The 19,869-nt window shown below is 50.9% G+C and overlaps 2 protein-coding genes and 1 long non-coding RNA gene across 10 annotated transcripts in view; 2 read left to right on the top strand and 1 right to left on the bottom strand.

Annotated features, from left to right (window-relative positions):
- TLN1 (talin 1) overlaps positions 1–4,010 on the top strand; it is a 31,876-nt gene extending 27,866 nt beyond the window's left edge. For 4 of the 5 annotated variants that reach the window (XM_078436700.2, XM_078436701.2, XM_078436698.2 and 1 more), the window contains 9 exons: positions 707–892; positions 1,020–1,127; positions 1,652–1,757; positions 1,958–2,082; positions 2,179–2,304; positions 2,427–2,489; positions 2,859–3,041; positions 3,178–3,306; positions 3,436–4,010. In XM_078436700.2, coding sequence (XP_078292826.2) covers positions 707–892; positions 1,020–1,127; positions 1,652–1,757; positions 1,958–2,082; positions 2,179–2,304; positions 2,427–2,489; positions 2,859–3,041; positions 3,178–3,306; positions 3,436–3,561 — 1,152 coding nt within the window. In that variant the 3' untranslated portion in view covers positions 3,562–4,010. Of the gene's footprint in view, positions 1–706; positions 893–1,019; positions 1,128–1,651; positions 1,758–1,957; positions 2,083–2,178; positions 2,305–2,426; positions 2,555–2,827; positions 3,042–3,177; positions 3,307–3,435 lie in introns of those variants that run through there. The other variant, XM_078436702.2, reaches the window with a different exon arrangement.
- Positions 4,011–6,132: 2,122 nt separating this feature from the next.
- Positions 6,133–15,684, bottom strand: LOC132663236 (uncharacterized). The gene is made up of 3 exons (XR_009602992.3): positions 15,345–15,684; positions 13,837–13,934; positions 6,133–6,435 (listed from the first exon to the last, which is right to left on the bottom strand). It is a non-coding gene; the product is annotated as an uncharacterized LOC132663236 (long non-coding RNA).
- On the top strand, positions 11,778–19,722 carry TPM2 (tropomyosin 2). 4 transcript variants are annotated; one of them, XM_060609367.3, is made up of 9 exons: positions 11,778–12,050; positions 12,502–12,627; positions 15,693–15,826; positions 15,924–16,041; positions 16,135–16,205; positions 16,344–16,419; positions 16,916–16,978; positions 17,386–17,455; positions 19,569–19,722. In XM_060609367.3, exons 1-9 carry the CDS (start codon positions 11,937–11,939, stop codon positions 19,649–19,651), a joined length of 855 nt encoding a protein of 284 aa, XP_060465350.1. In that variant the 5' UTR covers positions 11,778–11,936; the 3' UTR covers positions 19,652–19,722. The 4 variants fall into 4 exon arrangements, with proteins under 4 accessions (XP_060465350.1, XP_060465348.1, XP_060465349.1 ...); XM_060609365.3 differs by lacking the exon at positions 16,344–16,419 and adding an exon at positions 16,664–16,739 and having other exon boundaries at positions 11,784–12,050; XM_060609366.3 differs by lacking the exon at positions 19,569–19,722 and adding an exon at positions 18,485–18,812 and having other exon boundaries at positions 11,784–12,050.
- The last annotated feature ends 147 nt before the right edge of the window (positions 19,723–19,869 follow it).

The following is a 19,869-nucleotide window of genomic DNA, read 5'->3' as shown; positions in this document are numbered from 1 at the left end:
TCTGAGAGAGGCTTCCCTGGCCATCTACCGGAGAAAGGACCTCACTTTTGTTTCTCAGCACAGCACCCTCTTTACTTCCTTCACAGCCTAGTTCAGTCTTTAGTTTTTCTGTGTGTTTACCTATTTAATGTCTGTGTCCAAAACTATAGGGTAAACTCCATGAGAACAAGGACTTTGTCTCCTTTATTCCCCATTGCATTCCTAGCACCTCACACAGAATCTACCACTAGCCGATTTTTAATAATTTGCTGGACGAACACATACATCAAAATATTTTTGATTTTTATATGTTATGTAAAAGTCCAAGTTCCTTGGTCTGATAGTCAAGGCCCCAAAAACCTTTTCTTCACCATCCCTGTAATTCTAGAACATTTTTTGGTACTGTCTCACTTGACATTCTGGTTATTCATGCCCCCATTTACCTAAAATGCCTTCCTGTTATCTATGTCTTTTAAGATCCAGCCCCTTGCCCCCACTCTGCCACTCACACCTTCAAGGCTTCTCTGTAGTTGAGGAATAAAAACCCAGCTCAAATAACCCAGCTGTGATGTGTGAATGTCTCCAAGGACCTGACCTACAATAAGTACTCATTGAATGTCTGTTCTTGAACACATGGATGAATGAACCGGATTATACAAGTAGAGTGCTACGCTGTCTTATGGTCTCACACACCGTACAATTTTTCTTTTTGTCTTATCTGCAACAGGTCTTCTGTTCTCCAGAGCCACCTGCCAAGACCTCTACCCCAGAAGATTTCATTCGCATGACCAAGGGTATCACTATGGCAACAGCCAAGGCTGTTGCCGCTGGCAACTCCTGTCGCCAGGAGGATGTCATTGCCACAGCTAATCTGAGTCGGCGTGCTATCGCAGATATGCTTCGGGCTTGCAAGGTAAAAACCCTGATAGGCAGAAGCCTGAGACGGCGCAGCAGCTTTGGGGCAAAACACGGGAGGGGCGAAACTGCGGGGGCTTGGGCCTGGAACTCTTTGGGATCCTAAAGCTAACTGTATGGGATAGGAAGCAGCTTACCACCCAGAAGTGGCCCCTGATGTGCGGCTTCGAGCCCTGCACTATGGCCGGGAGTGTGCCAATGGCTACCTGGAGCTGCTGGACCACGTGCTGCTGGTAAGGAAAGCGGGTGTTCTCTGCTCCTCACACTGGCCTCCCTGAGTACACAGTCCCCTCCCGTGTGCCTCAGTCCCAGCTCTCGATTCTTTTGTTCAAATCTCCTTCCCACTCCACCTTCTCTTTCCCAAATCTGTTCTGATTTCCAAGTCTCCCTTCCACTGGGGCCCCATCATTCTTAGCATCTTTGGTTTTCCCACTCACCTCTTCCTCTTGGTTTTTCTTATCTCTTCTCTTCCCACCCAACCTCCCCCTTCTCTACCTTCATCGTCTCTTCATTCTTCTCATTTCATCATTCTCCTTGCTCCTTGTCAGCCGGTGAGTGACACACAGCCCCTGTCTTCACCCTGTGTACAGTGTGATGCCCAGGGTGCACCTGCCCAGGGGGCATGGTGTTTGACGGCTGTGGTGTGGAGGGGTCTAGGGATGGGGTGGGGGGTCACGGTCTGCCCTGTTTCTTACCTCTGGTAGGAGCTCAGATCTGATGCTTTCTGCTCCCTGCCCGCCCCCCCCCCCCCCCCCAGACCCTGCAGAAGCCAAGCCCAGAACTGAAGCAGCAATTGACGGGACACTCAAAGCGTGTGGCTGGTTCAGTCACTGAGCTCATCCAGGCTGCTGAGGCCATGAAGGGTGAGAGGTGACCAGGGACAGGGAGGGAAGGGAAACCTTTGTCATGGGGAGATCTCTGCTTCCTGGTTGGGCTGCTCTGAGTTGGCTGCTGCCCACAGTCCCCACAGGTGCCAGGGGCCAGTGATACTAACCATGCTGCCCAGTGCTCCTGACATCCCTGCTCTGCCTTGGCCCTTTTCTTCCTCCCTTTGTCACACCAGGAACAGAATGGGTGGACCCAGAGGACCCCACAGTCATCGCTGAGAATGAGCTCCTGGGAGCTGCAGCTGCCATTGAGGCTGCAGCCAAAAAGCTGGAGCAGCTGAAGCCTCGGGCCAAACCCAAGGTCAGTCCTCCTGCCTCCTGTTCCCTACCCTCCCGAAGGCAGAATGTCCCTACCTTCATTTTGCATCTCTCTCTACAATCTTTCTCTTCATTTTAGGAGGCAGATGAGTCCTTGAACTTTGAGGAACAGATATTGGAAGCTGCCAAGTCCATTGCAGCAGCCACCAGTGCCCTGGTAAAGGCTGCATCAGCTGCCCAGAGGGAACTGGTGGCCCAAGGGAAGGTAAGTACTTGGATACCCAGAAGAATGGGGACAGCTCTGCTGTCCACACTCGAATGGATCCCAGGCATTTACACACCTACGGCGAGCACAGGTCTGAGTAGGCTCTCCTCTTTCCTCCACAGGTGGGCGCCATTCCAGCCAATGCACTGGATGATGGGCAGTGGTCCCAAGGCCTCATTTCTGCTGTGAGTGCACAGTACCCACTAGGTCCCTCAGCTGGGAGACTAGAGGGGAAGGACCAGGGCAATAGGCATATGTTAATCTTTTTTTTTTTTTTTTTTTTTTTTTTTTTTTTTTAATTTTTTTTTTTTTTTTTTTTTTAACGTTTATTTTTGAGACAGAGAGAGACAGAGCGTGAACGGGGGAGGGTCACAGAGAGAGGGAGACACAGAATCTGAAACAGGCTCCAGGCTCTGAGCTGTCAGCACAGAGCCCGATGCGGGGCTCGAACCCACGGACCGTGAGATCATGACCTGAGCCGAAGTCAGACGCTTAACCGACCGAGCCACCCAGGCGCCCCTAGGCATATGTTAATCTAATCCTCCTCACTTTAGGCCCGGATGGTGGCCGCAGCCACCAACAATTTGTGCGAGGCGGCCAATGCAGCCGTGCAAGGCCACGCCAGCCAGGAGAAACTCATCTCATCAGCCAAGCAGGTAGCTGCCTCCACAGCCCAGCTCCTTGTGGCCTGCAAGGTCAAGGCTGACCAGGACTCGGAGGCAATGAAACGACTTCAGGTGAGGAACCGTGACCATCCTGCTGTACCTTGGGCTGTGCTACTTTAAACTTTTCCCCCAAGATGTGCTTTTCTGTGAGGGAGTAGAGGGACTCTCTCAGCTGAGTTCCCAGCCTCACACTGCTTTCTCTGCCCAGGCTGCTGGCAATGCAGTGAAGCGAGCCTCGGATAACCTGGTGAAGGCAGCACAGAAGGCCGCAGCCTTTGAAGACCAAGAGAACGAGACAGTGGTGGTGAAGGAGAAGATGGTTGGGGGCATTGCCCAGGTGAGCTTTGCCCCGGACACCCTTAAGCACACTGCCAACCAGGCAGTCACATTGCCTGTGCCGGCCCCAACGGCCCTGTACCCTAATGCACATACTTGCTGAATTGAGTCCCCGATCTCCATCCCTCAGATCATTGCCGCACAGGAAGAGATGCTTCGGAAGGAACGAGAGCTGGAAGAGGCGCGGAAGAAGCTGGCACAGATTCGGCAGCAACAGTACAAGTTCCTGCCTTCAGAGCTTCGAGATGAGCACTAGGGCAGCCGCTTCTATTTAATGCAGACCCAGCCCAGAGACTGTGCCTGCCACTACCAAAGCCTTCTGGGCTGTCGGGCCCGACCTGCCCAACCCCAGCACTCCCCCAAGTGCCTGCCAAACCCTGGGCCTGGGCCTACCCAGTCCCGCTGCACATCCCCTGTCCCCTCCCTGACTCCAAGTGCCTTCATGCCCTAGGGCCCCCTAAGTGCCTGCCCCTCCCTAGAGTATTAACGCTCCAAGAGTATTATTAACGCTGCTGTACCTCAGTCTGAACCTGCCAGGGCTCCCGCCCGCTCCACCCTGCCAGCAGCTTCCAGCCAGTCCCCACAGCCTTGGCTCTGCTCCTCCTTTTTTGATACTGTCTACCCCTACCCCCAGCTACCTGTGGGGACCGCAGGGTTACAAGCCCCAAACAGGTCATGCTCCAATAAAGGTGATTCTGCCTGCGACCTCTGCCTGGCCTTGTGAAGAGATGGGAGATTCCCCTCAGACAAAGAGAATGTGGAGGAAAGAATGGGATTCAGTTCTGTCACCAGCTTCATCTGGCTCAGAAATGGGAGTGGGGGCACACTGTGGCAATCTGGCCCCCCGCCCTGCCACCCCTTCCTCCTCCTTGCACCCAGATCCCCAGAGTCACCACGATTGGGAAGCTGAGAAGGTCTGTTCCTGTGGTTCCCTATCTCACTGGCCAGCGCCTACGCCTCACCAAGTGGCATCACCCTGCTGCTGGGACAGCAGCTGCCAGTGCTCTTTGTGACTACCAGGGATGCTCGATCTTCGTAACCGTTCAGAGTATTTGAACAAATCCAATTCCTGGCCAAATCCAAATTTTCAAAAGCAGCTTTGCTAAAAAGAATAAGCCGATAAGATACAAGTGTCTGAGCCTCAGAGAACTATGGCCATAGATTTGGTTGAGGGTCCTAACAAGCAAAATACCCCCTGAGGCTGCACCGGCTAGGTTCTACTGTTGATGTGCTGGGGGACTTCTGGGCCCTCCTGGGCCTGTTACTCCTGCCGAGAACAGCGCTGGACAAAAAAAACTGAAAAAGCTTGACCCAGGTGTCTTGGTTAGCGGGCACAGCTCCCTGCTACTGGCAGCCCTGTTCCAGCTGCCATGCCCGTCTTTGAGGTTAAGCAGAGGGAGGTGGTCAGGGAGGTGGGTGTCACTTCCCCTCCCGTCCACATTCACCACCTCTGCCCACACAGCGTGGACCACATGGCAGTCCTCAGGCCTGTCGCTATTTTCATGCGTGGTTCTTTAACCAGCCCTGTTGCCCAGGAGGTTAATTCCTTGCCTCCCCCTCCAAGTAAAATACAAACACCACCCACTACTACTCTAGGCACCTTTCACCTCCTTGAAGCCATGACATCTTCCATTCCCGCTGCATTAGAATAAGTTTAAAGTAGATGCAATTGCTTTGCCCTCCCCAGGGCAGCCCATATGGAAGGTGCCAACTTCCTACCATCACTCCTGTCACTTGTGATTAATTCATTCAATATTTACTAAGCCATGCCCAGGCTAAGCACTGGAAAATAGAGATGCATTATCACCTCTGACGCAGAGACCTGGCAACTCCAGTACAAACCACTGTGGCCCCCTAACCCCAGATTCAATGTCCTAGCGTCGTGACTTGGGAACCGTAGAGATCAAATCCCTTCCACAGCCTCCCCAACGAGTGGTAGTCCAGACTGTTTGAACTCCTCCAGCTATAAGCCCAGGGCAGCTGCTTATTCCTTCCACCACTTCCCCGCCATGTCCTCAGGAACTGTGACCAGTCACATACCTCTCACTAGTGGTACAGCAGGGAGCCTTCTGGGGAGAGGCTCAAATACCCTCTAGACCAGCAGTTCTTAAAATGTGGTCCACCTAGGGGCGCCTGGGTGGCGCAGTCGGTTAAGCGTCCGACTTCAGCCAGGTCACGATCTCGCGGTCCGTGAGTTCGAGCCCCGCGTCGGGCTCTGGGCTGATGGCTCGGAGCCTGGAGCCTGTTTCAGATTCTGTGTCTCCCTCTCTCTCTGCCCCTCCCCCGTTCATGCTCTGTCTCTCTCTGTCGCAAAAATAAATAAAAAACGTTGAAAAAAAAAAAAAATTAAAAAAAAAAAAAAAAAAAATGTGGTCCACCTAAGGGTGCCCAAGACCCTTTCAGAAATCCTCAAGTTCATTTTCATAATACTAGTATAGGCATTTTTCTCCTTCACGGCACCCAACATTTGTACCGACAGTGCAAAAATAATGGTGGGTAACATTGCCTTAGCACACATCAAGGCCCCGGCCCAAACCGCACTAACAGTCACTGTGATTCTTCACCACCATGCACTAGCAATTCAAGAAGTAAATGCCAGCTTCACTTAAGAATGTCCTTGGGGCTCCTGGGTGGCTCAGTTGGTTAGGTATCTGACTTTGGCTCAGGTCATGATCTCTCAGTTCCTGAGTTTAAGCCCCACATCAGGCTGTCTGCTCTCAGCACACAGCCCGCTTTGGGTCCTCCGTCCCCCTCTCTCTCTGCCCCTCCCCAGCTTGTTCTTTCTCTCTCTCTCAAAATAAATAAATAAACAAAAAAATGTCTTTGATGAAGCAATAAAAAATTATTAACTTTATTCCATGTAAATCCCTGAGTAACAAGTCTTCTCAATATTCCATGTGATGAATCGGGAAACTGCACACCAAAGTACGGTGGCGTCTGGAGGAAAGCACTTACACAATCGTTTGAGTTGTGAGCTGAGCTAGCTGCTTTTCTCACAGAAGACCACATACACTTGAAAACAACCGGCGGACAAATCAGGGCTAGTAGACTTTGGTGTCAGGCAGAACTTCTCTCAAAAAGGAACAAAGTGACTCCATAATATCAGGGAAAAACCAACAGTATTTGTTGCCTAGGAATGATACAATTTGAGCTTTCAAGTGAGGATTCTGGAAAACTTGGGTCTGCTACCATGAGCTTTACAGCTTTCCCTAACTTAAAACTTGGACTCTTCTGTTAAAAACAATCCTCATATTAAGGAATTTGATTTCTTTTTATAATGTATAATGAAATGTGTCAATATCCGGAACATTTGCATAGTTCAGTGAATCAGTATTTTCCAAATGACCACTGCATGATATTACATCATTCTCCCTGGGTAAACGATCCAACCACAGTGCAACACAGACCAATGGATTTTAATGTAACATAGTACAAAAAAGTTATTGATGTGGTTTCAGATTCCACATTGCAAATAACCCTTAAGAAACAACCATTTGTCCAGTTTTAAGGTAGTATTGGAGAAGAATACACATGATTACCTGAAAAGGCTAGAAATATACTACTCTCTTTTCCAGCTATATGTCTGGGTGAGGCTAGATTTTCTTCATATACAGTACTTCAAATAAACCACCATATATCAATAGAAAGCACAAGTAGATTTTGAGAATCCATAATCCTCTATTAAGCCAGATATTAAAGAGATTTATAAAAAATGTAAAATAACTGCCATCCTGTCACTAATTTAGGGAAGTGAAAATAGTTTTCATTAAAAATTTTTATGTTCAAATAGAAAACTTTTGGGGTGCGTGGCTGGCTCAGTTGGTTGAGCTTCCAACTTGGATTTCAGCTCAGGTCATGATTCCAGGGTAGTGGAATCAAGCCCCGCAGCAGGCTTAAGAGTCTCTCTCTCCCTCTGCCCCTCTCCCAGCTCGTGCTCTCTCTCTCTCTAAAAGAAAACACAAAAAAATTTTTTAAAATGATCATTAAAAAAAAAAAAAATAGAAAGATTTTGCACAGCAAAGGAAACCATCAACCAAAGGAAAAGGCAACCTACGGGGTGCCTCGGTCAGTTGAGCACCAGACTCTTGATTTCGGCTCAGGTCAGCATCTCATAGTTGTGAGATGGAGCCCGCACAGAGCCTGCTTGAGATTCTCTCTCTCCCTCTCCCTCTGCCCCTCCCCTAGGCACATGTGTGTGCACTCTCTCTCTCTCAAAATAAATAAATAAACAAACAAAAGGTGACCTAGTGAATGGCAGAGGATATTTGCAACTGATATATCTGATAAGAGGTCAATATCCAATATATATAAAGAACTTAAACAACTCAACACCAAAAAAATACAATCTGATTAAAAAATGGGCAGAGGACCTAAGTAGACATTTTTTTCCAAAGAAGACATACAGATGGCCAACAGACACATGAAAAGATGCTCAACATTATTGATCATTAGGGAAATGCAAATCAAAATCACAATGAGATATCACTCCACACCAGTCAGAATGGCTAGTATCAAAAAGGTAAGAAAATAACAAGTGTTGGCAAGGATGTGGAGAAAAAGGGACCCTTGTGTACTGTTGGTGAGAATGTAAATTGGTGCAAATACTATGGAAAACAGTATGGAGTTTCCTGAAAAAAATAAAAATAGAAAAACTATATGACCCAGTAATTCCACTACTGGATAACTACCCAAAGAAAATGAAGATCCTATTTCAAAAAGATGTATGAACCCTACGTTTACTGCAGCATTATTTACAACAGCCAAGATATGGAAGCAACCTAAGTATCCATCAACAGATGAATAGATAAAGATGTGATACTCTGCCATAAAAAAGAATGAGATCTTGGGTGGCTCAGTCAGTTAAGCATCTGACTCTAGATTTTGGCTTAGGTCATAATCCCAGGATCATGGGACTGAGCTTTGCATCAGGCTCTGCACTGACACATGGAGCCTAGTTGGGATTCTCTCTCTTCTTTCTGCCTCCCCCGCAAAGCACATGTGCATACATGTGCTCTCACTCTCAAAATAAATAATAACATTGGGGCGCCTGGGTGGCTCAGTTGGTTAAGCTTCCGACTTCGGCTCAGGTCATGACCTCACGGTTTGTGAGTTCGAGCCCCACATCAGGCTCTGTGCTGACAGCTCAGAGCCTGGAGCCTGTTTCAGATTCTGTGTCTCCCTCTCTCTCTGACCCTCCCCCGTTCATGCTCTGTCTCTCTCTGTCTCAAAAATAAATAAACGTTAAAAAAATTAAAAATAAATAAATAATAACATTAAAAAAAAAAAAAAAGGAATGAGATCTTGCCATTTGCAACAACATGGATGGACCTAGACAGAGGGTATTATGCTAGGTGAAATAAGTCAGAGGAAGATAAATACCATTTGATTTCTCATATATGTGGAATCTAAAAAACAGATGAACAAACAAAAAACAATTGACTCTTAAATACAGAGAACAAACTGGTGGTTGCCAGTGGGAAGGTGGAAGGGGACAGATGAAATAGATAAAGGGATAATATTAAGAGATACAAACTTCCAGTTATAAAATAAATGTCACGGAAATGAAAAGTAGAGCATAGGGAATATAGTCAATAATATTGTAATAACATATGGTGACAGATGGTGACTACAGTTACTGTGACAAGCTTTGAGTTGAGTAATGTATAGTTGTTGAAGCAATGTTGTACACCTGAAACTAATATAACATCATACATTAGTTATAGTTCAATAAAAAAAATGTATGCTAACAGGGTTAATCTGTAATGGGTTTACTTGTTATTTTTAATGAATTAGTATTTAAAATTTTTGTTTCCATTTTACTATGTTAAGTATTGATAGATATAATCCACTTCAACAAAAGCTTTTTGGATCTTCAAAACCCATTCTTAATTTTTAAGAATATAAGGGTTTTGGGGCACCTGGGTGGCTCAGTTGGTTAAGTGTTTGGCTCTTGATTTTGGCTCAGGTCATCATCTCACCGTTCATGAGATCAAGCCCTGTGTCAGGATTCTCTCTCTCTCTCTCTCTCTCAAAATAAATAAATAAACTTAAAAAAAAAAAAAAAAAAAAAAAAAAAGAATGTAAGGGGTTCTAAGGCCAAGTTTTAAAGAAAAAAAAGTTTAAGAACTGCTGCACTAGACCATGAGTCCCTTCAGATCCACACAGCATTAACAGTTTTATATACACGAAACCTGGTGCATAAAAAATATACCCAGCAAATGTTTATTAAATGCATACTCTTATGCCTGATGCTATGCTAGGCATTGGGGATTCAGAATTGAAAAAGATGGTCCCTGTTCTAGAGGACTCACAAGCCAGTGGAGGAGACGCACAGGTAGGTACAAGAACAATTATAACAGGAACTATGAGGGGAATTATAGGAGCCTACACCAAAAACACACATCTATTAGGTGGAGGGAATGAGAGGGGCCAGGGAAGCGTTCCCAGAAAAGCTATCATTTGAACTGAGTTTTTAAGGCCACAAAAATCAGCCAACGGAAGAGAATTTTAGAAGGAACAGAATGCATAAAAGGTGGAAGTTTTAAGAAAAGTATGGTCATTTCCAGGTCCTGCATGTAGTTCAGTATGAATGCAGCATGAAGTATATAAGTCTGTGAATTGGGGGTGAGGTTGGGAATTAGAGATGAGGCAGAGAGGAAGGCAAGGGCCAAAACGAAGGACCTTATATACCATATTAAGAAATGTGGATTTTCATCCTCAAAGGAGGGAGGGAATAGGGAGGGGTTTTGGAGGATTTTAGGATCTTACTCGCATCAACTTTGGTAACAATGTCGAGGTTCAGCTGAATGAATATATGCATTGGGGAACCAGGACTGAGACCCCAACAGACGCAGGAAGGAGGTACTATAAGGAGCTACCCAAGGCAACCCCCTGAGACTTGGAGGAACCTCATGTGTAGGAAGTAGAATCCACAGGAATAAGTGGAAGTGGGAAGTGAGGAACAGGGGAGCGCTTGGTAACTCCCTGGGGTTTAGCACTGGCTACTGGGAGGGTGGAGGTGTCTTCCTTGAGTCTGGGGAGAACAAGGAGATGGTTGGAAGGAACACTGCGAAGGTCAGATTTGTTCCACTCGTAGCAGGCAGGCAGCTAGGCAAATCTAAACACATTTCCGCACCCCCTCCCCCGCGGCCCTGGCCCGGGGCCCACGGTTCCCACGGTTCCCACCCCCACCAGCAAATCTAAGCCTCCCACCCCTCTGCCCCGGGGGAGCTAGGCCTAGAGCTCCCGCCTAATTTCCTCTGCTCGGTCACCCCTTCCCCCTCCGCCGAACCGGCTCTCCACTTCCTCCCCCCCACCACCCCCACCGAGGAAAAACGAAAACAAACAGTCCTGCCCCCCGCACCTCACACTTTCCGACCCCAGGACCCGGCTGCTCCCGGAGCAGCTTCTAGAGGCCTCGGTGGGAGGAAGCATCTCACCCCCGACTCCCCGACTCCGGGAGCTCAGTAACTCTTCCCCCTCGCCCTCCGCCTTCCCCGTCCCAGCCCGGCCCCGCCTCCCCACGGGGAAACAGCCCAAAAAAGGGCAGAAAAGAAATTTTGGCGTAAAGTTGGCCTGCAAGAGGAGACGGGAGAGTCCGCTGGGAGAAGGGGAGGGGAGGCAGGGCGCGCGGGGCCACCACTGAGAGAGGAAAGCGGGGTGGGGTGGCGGAGGGGAGGGCGAGAGGAGGGGGCTGGAGGGCCGCGTCCTGGGGATGGGGGCGGGGAGCGCGCCGGGTCCGGCTGGAGCCGCGGGGAAAATATGCGGGGCACGTTGGGGGGCAGGGCGGGCGGGGCGCGGAGCCGGGTACCTAGCCGCCCCGTCACGGTAGAGGAGGGGCCCTGGCTCCACCGGCTCGGGCTGGACGGTGAAGCGAGGGGAAGAGAGGTCAGGCCCGCCCTCGGGGGCAACAAACTGGGCCTCATTCCGCACTGGACCGGGGCTCTGGACTCCCCTCCTGGCTCAGTTTCCCCAAGTCCCTGGTGAAACTCACCGTTGTCTCTACCACGTCGGTAACGCAGACCCAGAGTGTGGGACTCAGGGTAAACTGAGGTACTCGAACCACGGAGGAGCCCCGCCTCCCAAGAGACATTTAATCCAGGGGGATTTACAGGAAACTTCTAAATTAAGGGCAGCGGCTGCTGCAGCTGAGGGGGGCACGCGGGACCCAGCGCCCGCGCAGCTGCCGTGAGCTCACGCCCCGAAATAGCCCCAGGGGCCCCAGTTGCAGCTGCCACTGGGTCGGGCTGTCACTCAGAGTAAGAGCAGAGCCCCCAGCCCGAGGGTCCCCTCCCCTCCGCAGGGCTGGGGTTTTTCCAGCCGGACGTCTTAGCTGCTTTACCTTCCGACGGCTGGGGGCGGGGGGAGGGGCCTCGAGGGGGGCGGTCCCGAGGGGGTGGGCACAGGGGGCGGCCGCGCCCCCCCTCGCCGGGGTGTGCTTCTGCCCCTACAAGGTTTGGGCCGCGGTGGGGGAGGGTCCCGGCCCCCGGCTCCGCCCGGTCCCTCCCCGCCTTTTAGGCGCCCGCCCGGCTGGGACATCCCAGTCCCGCTTGGTCCACCTCGCCGGCCACCCGTGCGCCCAGTTCGTCCAGTCCGCACTGCCTGCCCGTCGGCCCGCCCCCCACCGCAGCCATGGACGCGATCAAGAAGAAGATGCAGATGCTAAAGCTGGACAAGGAGAATGCCATCGACCGCGCCGAGCAGGCCGAGGCCGACAAGAAGCAGGCTGAGGACCGCTGCAAGCAGGTGGGGGCACCAGACCCAGTGCAACCCCCTCCTCCCCAACGAGGGAGGGGTAGGCCCTGTGCACCCAGCCTGATGCCTGCTGTCCCAGGCTCTTGTGTCCAGTGGGGGGAGGGGGGGGCGGGAGGGGGGAGGGAGGATAGACCTTCACAGTACCCTCAGGGACCTAGCCAGAGCCACACATAATCTCTCATCCACCATACCTGGGGAGCTGCAATCCCCCAGTTTCCACACCTGCCCCCTGCACATCAATGATGTGCCCAGCTCCTCGGGGCTGGAAGCTTTCTCTCTACCCTCACCAGGTCCCTTTAACAGCCCTGACTACACTGTCCCTCCTCTGCTATCCTGCTTCCTCCCTGACAGCCTCTAAATATCTTCTTGTACCCCCCCTCGCACACACCCCTGCCTCCTTCCTGGGTCCCTGGCCTGACTAACCAAGGCCTCTCTCTCCCAGCTGGAGGAGGAGCAGCAGGCCCTCCAGAAGAAGCTGAAGGGGACAGAGGATGAGGTAGAAAAGTATTCTGAGTCTGTGAAGGACGCCCAGGAGAAACTGGAGCAGGCTGAGAAGAAGGCCACCGACGTGAGTGTAGACCTGCGGTAGGGTGGGAGAGTGCACTGGGAGGGGTCCCAGACCTGGGGATGAAAGAAGGAGGGGACCTAGACATCCCCAGCACCAGGACAGAAATGGTTTCCTCTCAGAAACCCAGGCTAGGGCAAGCTTGCACAATCTAAGGCAGCGGGTAAATCAAAACCACCTACCACTTCCCCTAGAGGACACAGCCTTGTAACTCCATTTGGTTCCAGTTCTTAGAATGTACAGTGATCAAGCAGTGAGTCATCCTGGGGGGTGGGTGGTACAAGAATTTACCATCTATCTTATTAATCCTCTAGATGGAAATGGGAGAAGAGGCTGCAACTCCATGTGCGGGTGTGGGGTATAGGTGTGGATACTGTTGGGCAGGAGGAGGGAGAGGAATCCAGAGATGGGGCCTGACTTGAGTTACACCCCCGGGGGGCCATTAGAAATTCCCTGGCTTTGACCTCTGGCTCCAGCAGCCCTCCTGTGCACTGGAGCCCAGCTCAGGTTCTAATGACCCCTCATTTACCCTCATTAAGCTGTCAGCCTTGAGACCAAGCCAGGCCACAGGGCAGAGGGACAGGGCTACAAATGCCAAGGCAACCACCTTAGCAGGTCCGGTTCACTCAGATTTCTCTGCCCACCCCACACCCACTAACTAGACTTCTCTGCTTTCTGCCATTCTCAACCCCCACCTTGGTGTTGGAGAATGGCCATATGACTTTGGATATGGTACTTGAACCATTCTCTGCCTCAATTTCCCCACTTGCCTTCTATCGAGGATTAAGATGAGCCTATGGTTGGAGTTATGGAAGGATTAGAAAAAGCATGTCTGAACATCTGAGATCTGAGATGACATTACTGTTTATATTGACCATTATCCATGTTCCCCAACCCACACCCCCTGCCCCCCGGCCCCAAGGTTGGTTTCTCTGACCTCTAGGCTTGGTTTTGGTTCTCCATCAGCCCTGGCACTTGGGAGGGAACTGACCTGCAGCTGCTAGCAAAGACAACCCTGGGCATCTGACGCTCTATAAATAACTAAGGCCCGGTGCAGCTGGAGGCAGGACTGGAAACCCAAGGAGCTGGGTGGGGGCTGGAGGGGAGGGGAGGACAGGGACAGAGCTGGGGATGCAGGGAAGCAGTGCCAGGAGCCGATAGCAAACACTGTCCAAACTTAATGTATGACCTTGAACACAGCACTTCACTTACACGGTGCCTCAGTTTCTCCTTTCTCTCTTCACATTTATCCAGTGAGGACAGTAGTGCCTGTACTGTGGTTGGAGAGCAGCATCCATAACTGGAAAGAGCTTGAAAAGCAGAAAATGGCAAATATCAGTCCTGTGATGAGGACCCCAGGACTTCCCAGACTCTTCAGAATCATTTGTCACTCCACTATCACGAAGAGAGTTTTCCTTTTATAGAGTTCATCTCTCTCTTGAGTAGACCCCTAATGTCCCCCAGAGTCATTCTTCCCAACCCCCAGTGCTGTCCCCAGAATCCTTCCACACTGAGTCATCTGGCCCCCTGCCCGTGAGGGCCTTTGTCACTCTAGGTGGCCTCCAGCACCTGGAGGACAAGCTACTACTTTCTATATATGGTGCTGTGTTTCCCCTGCTGCAGGTTACCTCCCAGGACCAGTTTTCTACCCACTCTGCCCCCAGGACTGCCACCCATCCCTTCCTTCTTTCACTTCTTCCCCTACACTGGCCCTTTCTCCTTTCCAATCTTAAATCTCATGGTCTCTACGATACGTTTCTGAGGGAGAGACAGGAACAACCTAACATTTATGGAGTGTGGACTCTGCAGGCAATGTGCTCAAGTGTTTTCTACATATTATTTTACTATTTCCTGAACTTGGCTTATCATCAGAATCACTTAGAAGCTTATAAAAAAAAAAAAATTTTTTTTTTAAAGATTTCCAAGCTCCTGTCCTGGAGATCTCATTTCAGTCGATTGAGCCTGGAGCTAGCGAGCCTGTTTAGTTGTCTAAACCTCCCACGTGATCCTGTTGATTGAGTCATTATGTTAGAACAGCCTACAGAGGAGGAACTGCTTGTGTCAACTCAGATTTAAAAAGGAGGAGGGGCACCTGGATGGCTCAGTGCATTGAACAACCCACTCTTGATTTCGGCTCAGGTCATGATCTTGTGGTTCGTGAGTTTTAACCCCACATCAGGCTCTGCGCTGACAGTGCAGAGCTAGCTTGGGATTCACTCTTCCTCTCTCTCTGCCCCTACCCCTCTCTCAAAATAAATAAATAAAGTTAAAAAGGAGGCATCTGAGGCCTAGAGAAACTAAGTAAGTTGCTCAAGGTCATACAAGTGCTAAGTGGCTGAGGGTAGCTCACAATGGTCTGACTCATAGCCCGTGCTCTTAACACCAAACTGTACTGCTTCTCTCATTTTTCTTTTTGGGGGCCCTTCTTGCTCTGACCTCATTTTCTCAAGGTATCATTTTCAATGGACCATCCCCCAAAAAACCTCCATGGTTTTGCCTCTGTATTGCAGATCAGGGGATGAGTATGTGTCACTCACACAGCCTTTGGCAAGAAGCCCCTTCTTATAGGCATGGATGTCCCATAGAGGCCTGGCTAGCCTCCTGAGCCCCTCACTGGGGGACTGACTGGCAGCCAGTGACATCAGGGATCTTGATTGTGTGATTGGCTATTTTTAGCAATGGTGAGGTCTGGTTGGCCTGATGTGTCCCCACCCTCTTACCTGGGCCAGGCTTTGCTGTGGAGGAATCCCAGCTCCTCTGACCTGGTCCCAGCACTTATACTGCTTTCAGTGGGTACCGAAAGACCTGCAGATAACCATTGGGAGACTAATTATGCACCGTGTTAGAAGAGGCCCTGAAGCAGGGGAGTGGAGCCTGTTAAGAAATGCATGTTTTGGGCCTCAATAGACCCTAGACGAAGATAGCTGGTTAGGGGGAAGAACGGGTTGAAAGTCTGGGAGCCAGGAAACAGATTCTTTCTGACAAGAATCTTACTATCCTCTGAAACCTCTCTGATCCTCATTCAAGGTAGACAAAGCCCCCTCTGACCTCTGGCCTTTGCCCCACAGGCTGAGGCAGATGTGGCCTCCCTGAACCGCCGCATTCAGCTGGTAGAGGAGGAGCTGGACCGGGCACAGGAGCGCCTGGCTACAGCCCTACAAAAGCTGGAGGAGGCTGAGAAGGCAGCTGATGAGAGTGAGAGGTGGGCAGGGGGCCTCCCAAGGGGTGGGCCGGGGAGGGTCTGGGAGCCCGTCTCTGCTGGTCTTGACACCACTTCCGCCCCTCTCCCTGCCATTCAGAGGAATGAAGGTCATTGAAAACCGAGCCATGAAGGATGAGGAAAAGATGGAGCTGCAGGAGATGCAGCTGAAGGAGGCCAAGCACATCGCCGAGGATTCAGACCGCAAATATGAGGAGGTGACAGCCCTGTCCCACTTCCTTCTCCCCCCAAACCCCAGATACTCCCCATAACTCACCCAGGCTCTGCTCCTTCTCTCCCTCATCCCCCAGGTGGCCAGGAAGCTGGTGATCCTGGAAGGAGAGCTGGAGCGCTCAGAAGAAAGAGCCGAGGTGGCTGAGAGGTAAGGGTTCCCTGGGCGGCAAGTGAAACTCGGCCTGGTCCCGTGGCTGTGGGGCACTCTGGACAGTGGGAGGCAGTTTCCCAGGCTTGGGGCCATAGGGACAGGTCCTGTCCTCTGACCCCTAACTGCTGCCCCCAGCCGAGCCAGGCAGCTGGAGGAGGAGCTCCGAACCATGGACCAGGCCCTCAAGTCCCTGATGGCCTCAGAGGAGGAGGTAGTGACCTCTCTGGACCTTTCTGGGCAATGGTGCCTTCTCTCAGCTCACCTTTCCCCTGATCTCAGGCTGTTCTCTCACCTGCTGGGGGTCGGGAAGAGCCTGGGGCTTCCAAGTTCTGCTCACTGTCACTCTCACAACTTTGCTCTTCTCTTCTCTCCTCCACCCCTTCCCCAACTGTGCCGTCTTCACTGTCTCCCACACTATGCCCTCACACCCTCCCCCTGCCACACACCCCCTGCAGTAAATGTGGGGACCTAGAGGAAGAGCTGAAAATTGTTACCAACAACTTGAAATCCCTGGAAGCCCAAGCGGACAAGGTAGAGGGGGGTAGAGGGGCAGTGAGGATGGGGTCCTGCAGGGGAGGGAGGCGATGGGCCCAGGCAGGGAGGGGCTGGGTGTTCCCTGGAGACAAGATCAGGAGCAGCCTGTGGACTCGGTGGAGCGAAGGATTTGTGGAGGTGATCTACTAATGGCGTGTATATGTCCCTAAAAGTATTCCACCAAAGAAGATAAATATGAAGAGGAGATCAAACTGCTGGAGGAGAAGCTAAAAGAGGTGAGAGTCTTAGGGCACCTGGTGACTCAGTCGGTTGAGCATCCGACTCTTGATTTTGGCTCAGGCCACGATCTCGCAGTTGGTGTCGGGCTCCATGCTGACAACGTGGAGCCTGGTTGGGATTTTCTCTCTCCCTCTCTCTCTCTCTCTGCCCCTCCCCTGCTCACTCGAGTGCACACATGCTCTCTCTCTCTCTCTGTCTCAAAATAAATAAACTTAAAAATAATAATAAAGTAAAAGAGGTGAGAGTCCTTCCAGTCCCCACTGTCCCCTCAAGCCCCCCATCCCCTCCAGAGACAGCCTGTGGCAGGGACTTTGGAAAAAGGGATGGAAGAGGAGGTTGACTTAAGTGAAAGTATCTGGGAGGCCTAATCTTTGTCATTCTTCCGTCTTACCTCAACTCCCAGGCTGAGACCCGAGCAGAGTTTGCCGAGAGGTCTGTGGCAAAGTTGGAGAAGACCATTGATGACCTGGAAGGTAAAAGGGATACTCCCCTGTATCCAAAGCTTTTTAAGCAGGTCACACTCCCCATGACTATCAGTCTGTCCCTTATTTTCCCATCCCATAATACTTGCCACAGATAAATTAGTGTTGGATCACCTGGGATTCCACCAGCTCCCGGGGTGTGACCCGCCATCCGAGGAGTTGTACCTGGTTGCAGTGTGTCAACTCCAGTGCTCCTCAAACATGAGTGTGCATGAAAACACCTCATAGAATTTTTAAAACACAGCATCCTGGGTCCTAATCCAAAGTAGTTGCTGACTTTGGGCTGGAGAATTTGTATATCTAACAAGCTCCCCAGCAATGCCAGTGCTGCTGGTCCTCAGACCACACTTTGAGTAGCACTGACCTAGACAATCCTGTCTCCAAGTGCAACATAATAGAGCTGTGTCATAGAGACTTCTTTATTAAATATGGAGAGATTTGGTTTAATATCTAGGTTTTCACGACATTAATGGAAAATACTGTTTTAAGCTAGATTTAGTGAAAACGAACATCTGGGTATTTGCTAGTCTGTGACTATTTCTCATTAGTATCAAGAATGTTGTGCCTAAACTGTATTTTCTTTTTATTCTATAATAACCGTTTCACCTTCATAATTCCCACTTCTCATGCTTCCAGGCTTTCAGGCAAGCCTCAATTTTATCTCCAACTTTAGGACCTTAGACCCTTCTGGCTCCAGCACCCTCCCCCTGAATCAAGCATTCCTGCTTATTCAAAGCACTGTACCCCCATGTCCCTGGGGGAGGTAGGAGCTCCAAGGGGAAGAACCAGTTTGGGCTACAGAGAAAAACAAGAGAGACAGGGATACAGAGAGGGGAGGAGGGAGCCCTGATGGCTGTCCAGCTTGTTCTCCAGCCTATTTCTCTCACTCCATCTTTGTCTACCTCTCTCTGATTCTTGTTCTCTTTCCATTACCCTCTCTCCTTCCTTTCCTCTTTCCCTCCATTCCCTCTTCCCACACTCCCACCTGGTCCCCCTCCCCGTGATCCCCCCCAACCCCAGACGAAGTCTATGCACAGAAGATGAAGTACAAGGCCATCAGTGAGGAGCTGGACAACGCACTCAACGACATCACCTCCCTCTGAGCCCCACGCCAGTGTGGCCCCCTCAGCCCCTTTTCTCCTCTCCTTTCCACTCTCTTTGTGGGGAGGGGGCAGTCAGGAGGAACAAAGTTGTCAGCATCGCACAGCCAGGCTGGGCGCAGCCTCGGAGAAGCCCCACCACACCTGCCGCCCACCCTGGCACTTGCTTCATCCTTCTATCCAACCACTCACTCCACCCTCCAGCCTCTACCTCTTTCTGCTGCTTAATAAACTCAACTTGGTCTCCATGCTGTCTTCCTGCCCTCCAGAGAGCACTTCTATCATCCCCACAGAAACCCTGGCTCTTACAGACACCCCCAATCTTGTGCCCCCTCCTCCCCTGCTGAGCTCACCCACAAAACACTGTGGCCCATGCCAGAACCCCCTCCACATGGCACTCTCTGTCACCATGTCACTGCTGCATGTGGGCATGCATAACCCCATCAGTCACCATGAGCCCTCTAGTGCCTCTGACAGACATGCTCTTCGGCAGACCCAGGTCTGTCACTAACCTCCAAGCATTCAGCTGCAGTTCCGGGATTTAAGGGAATGACTGGAAGGGACGTGGGTGGGGAGGTGCCGAGGAAGCACAAGAAGGTTGTGAAAGGTCTGGCTGGGGTAAAGTTTGGAAAAATGTCGGATGCCAACAACATGGGGCTTTCCCTGCAGGTCTGTTTTCTGCCTCAAGTCTATCTGTCTGTCTGGTCCTTCCTTTTCTGGTTCAGTCTTTGTCTTTCCTTCCATTTCTAATACTCTTAAACCTTCTAAAGAAGGAGGGTAAATTAGTTCATGACTCAAGCCTTCCCATCCCACCCCCATGACCCTGAAGCCTTGAGTCCACGTCCGTCTTGGTCAGTCCATCCGTTTGCCCTTGGCACCGGGTCCTCAGACCTCTAAGTGCTTATGTCTTCCTATGCCTCCAACCCACACCAAGTCTATTTGTCTCATCCCCCATCTCCCCCCATGTCTCCCTGCCCTTCCTCACGTGCTGCTTCCCCTCACAGAGACCTTGGCCAGTGCCAAGGAGGAGAACGTGGAGATTCACCAGACTCTCGACCAGACCCTGCTGGAACTCAACAACCTTTGAGGGCTGGCTCTGCCCCCCAGCCGGGCGATAGTTGCTGTCCCAACTCAATAAAATGGATATTACCTGCGTCACAGGGCCCTTTAAACCTTTCTTTGGTGTTGGCGACGGTGGTAGTTTTCCAAAGTGGAAAAGGCTAAGAGGATGCCTGAGGGGAGCAATGGAGTTGGAAGGCCCCCTGACTGAACAGGGCCTGAGTCCAAGCTCTACACTAGGACTTC

Source organism: Panthera onca, chromosome D4 (genome assembly GCF_046562875.1).
Source record: "Panthera onca isolate mPanOnc1 chromosome D4, mPanOnc1 haplotype 2, whole genome shotgun sequence".
In the NCBI taxonomy this organism is placed as follows: Eukaryota; Metazoa; Chordata; class Mammalia; order Carnivora; family Felidae; genus Panthera; species Panthera onca.
Note: the sequence above shows the minus strand (reverse complement) of the source record. Positions and strands in the feature narration are given on the sequence as shown.

What these genes read in the sequence shown, in the direction of transcription:
- TPM2 (XM_060609367.3), top strand. Translation starts at nt 11,937, where the DNA reads ATGGACGCGATCAAGAAGAAGATGCAGATGCTAAAGCTGGACAAGGAG. An exon ending in CAGACCGCAAATATGAGGAG is followed by an intron (nt 16,042 to 16,134) that starts GTGACAGCCCTG and finishes CTCATCCCCCAG; the next exon opens with GTGGCCAGGAAGCTGGTGAT. An exon ending in AGAGCCGAGGTGGCTGAGAG is followed by an intron (nt 16,206 to 16,343) that starts GTAAGGGTTCCC and finishes TGCTGCCCCCAG; the next exon opens with CCGAGCCAGGCAGCTGGAGG.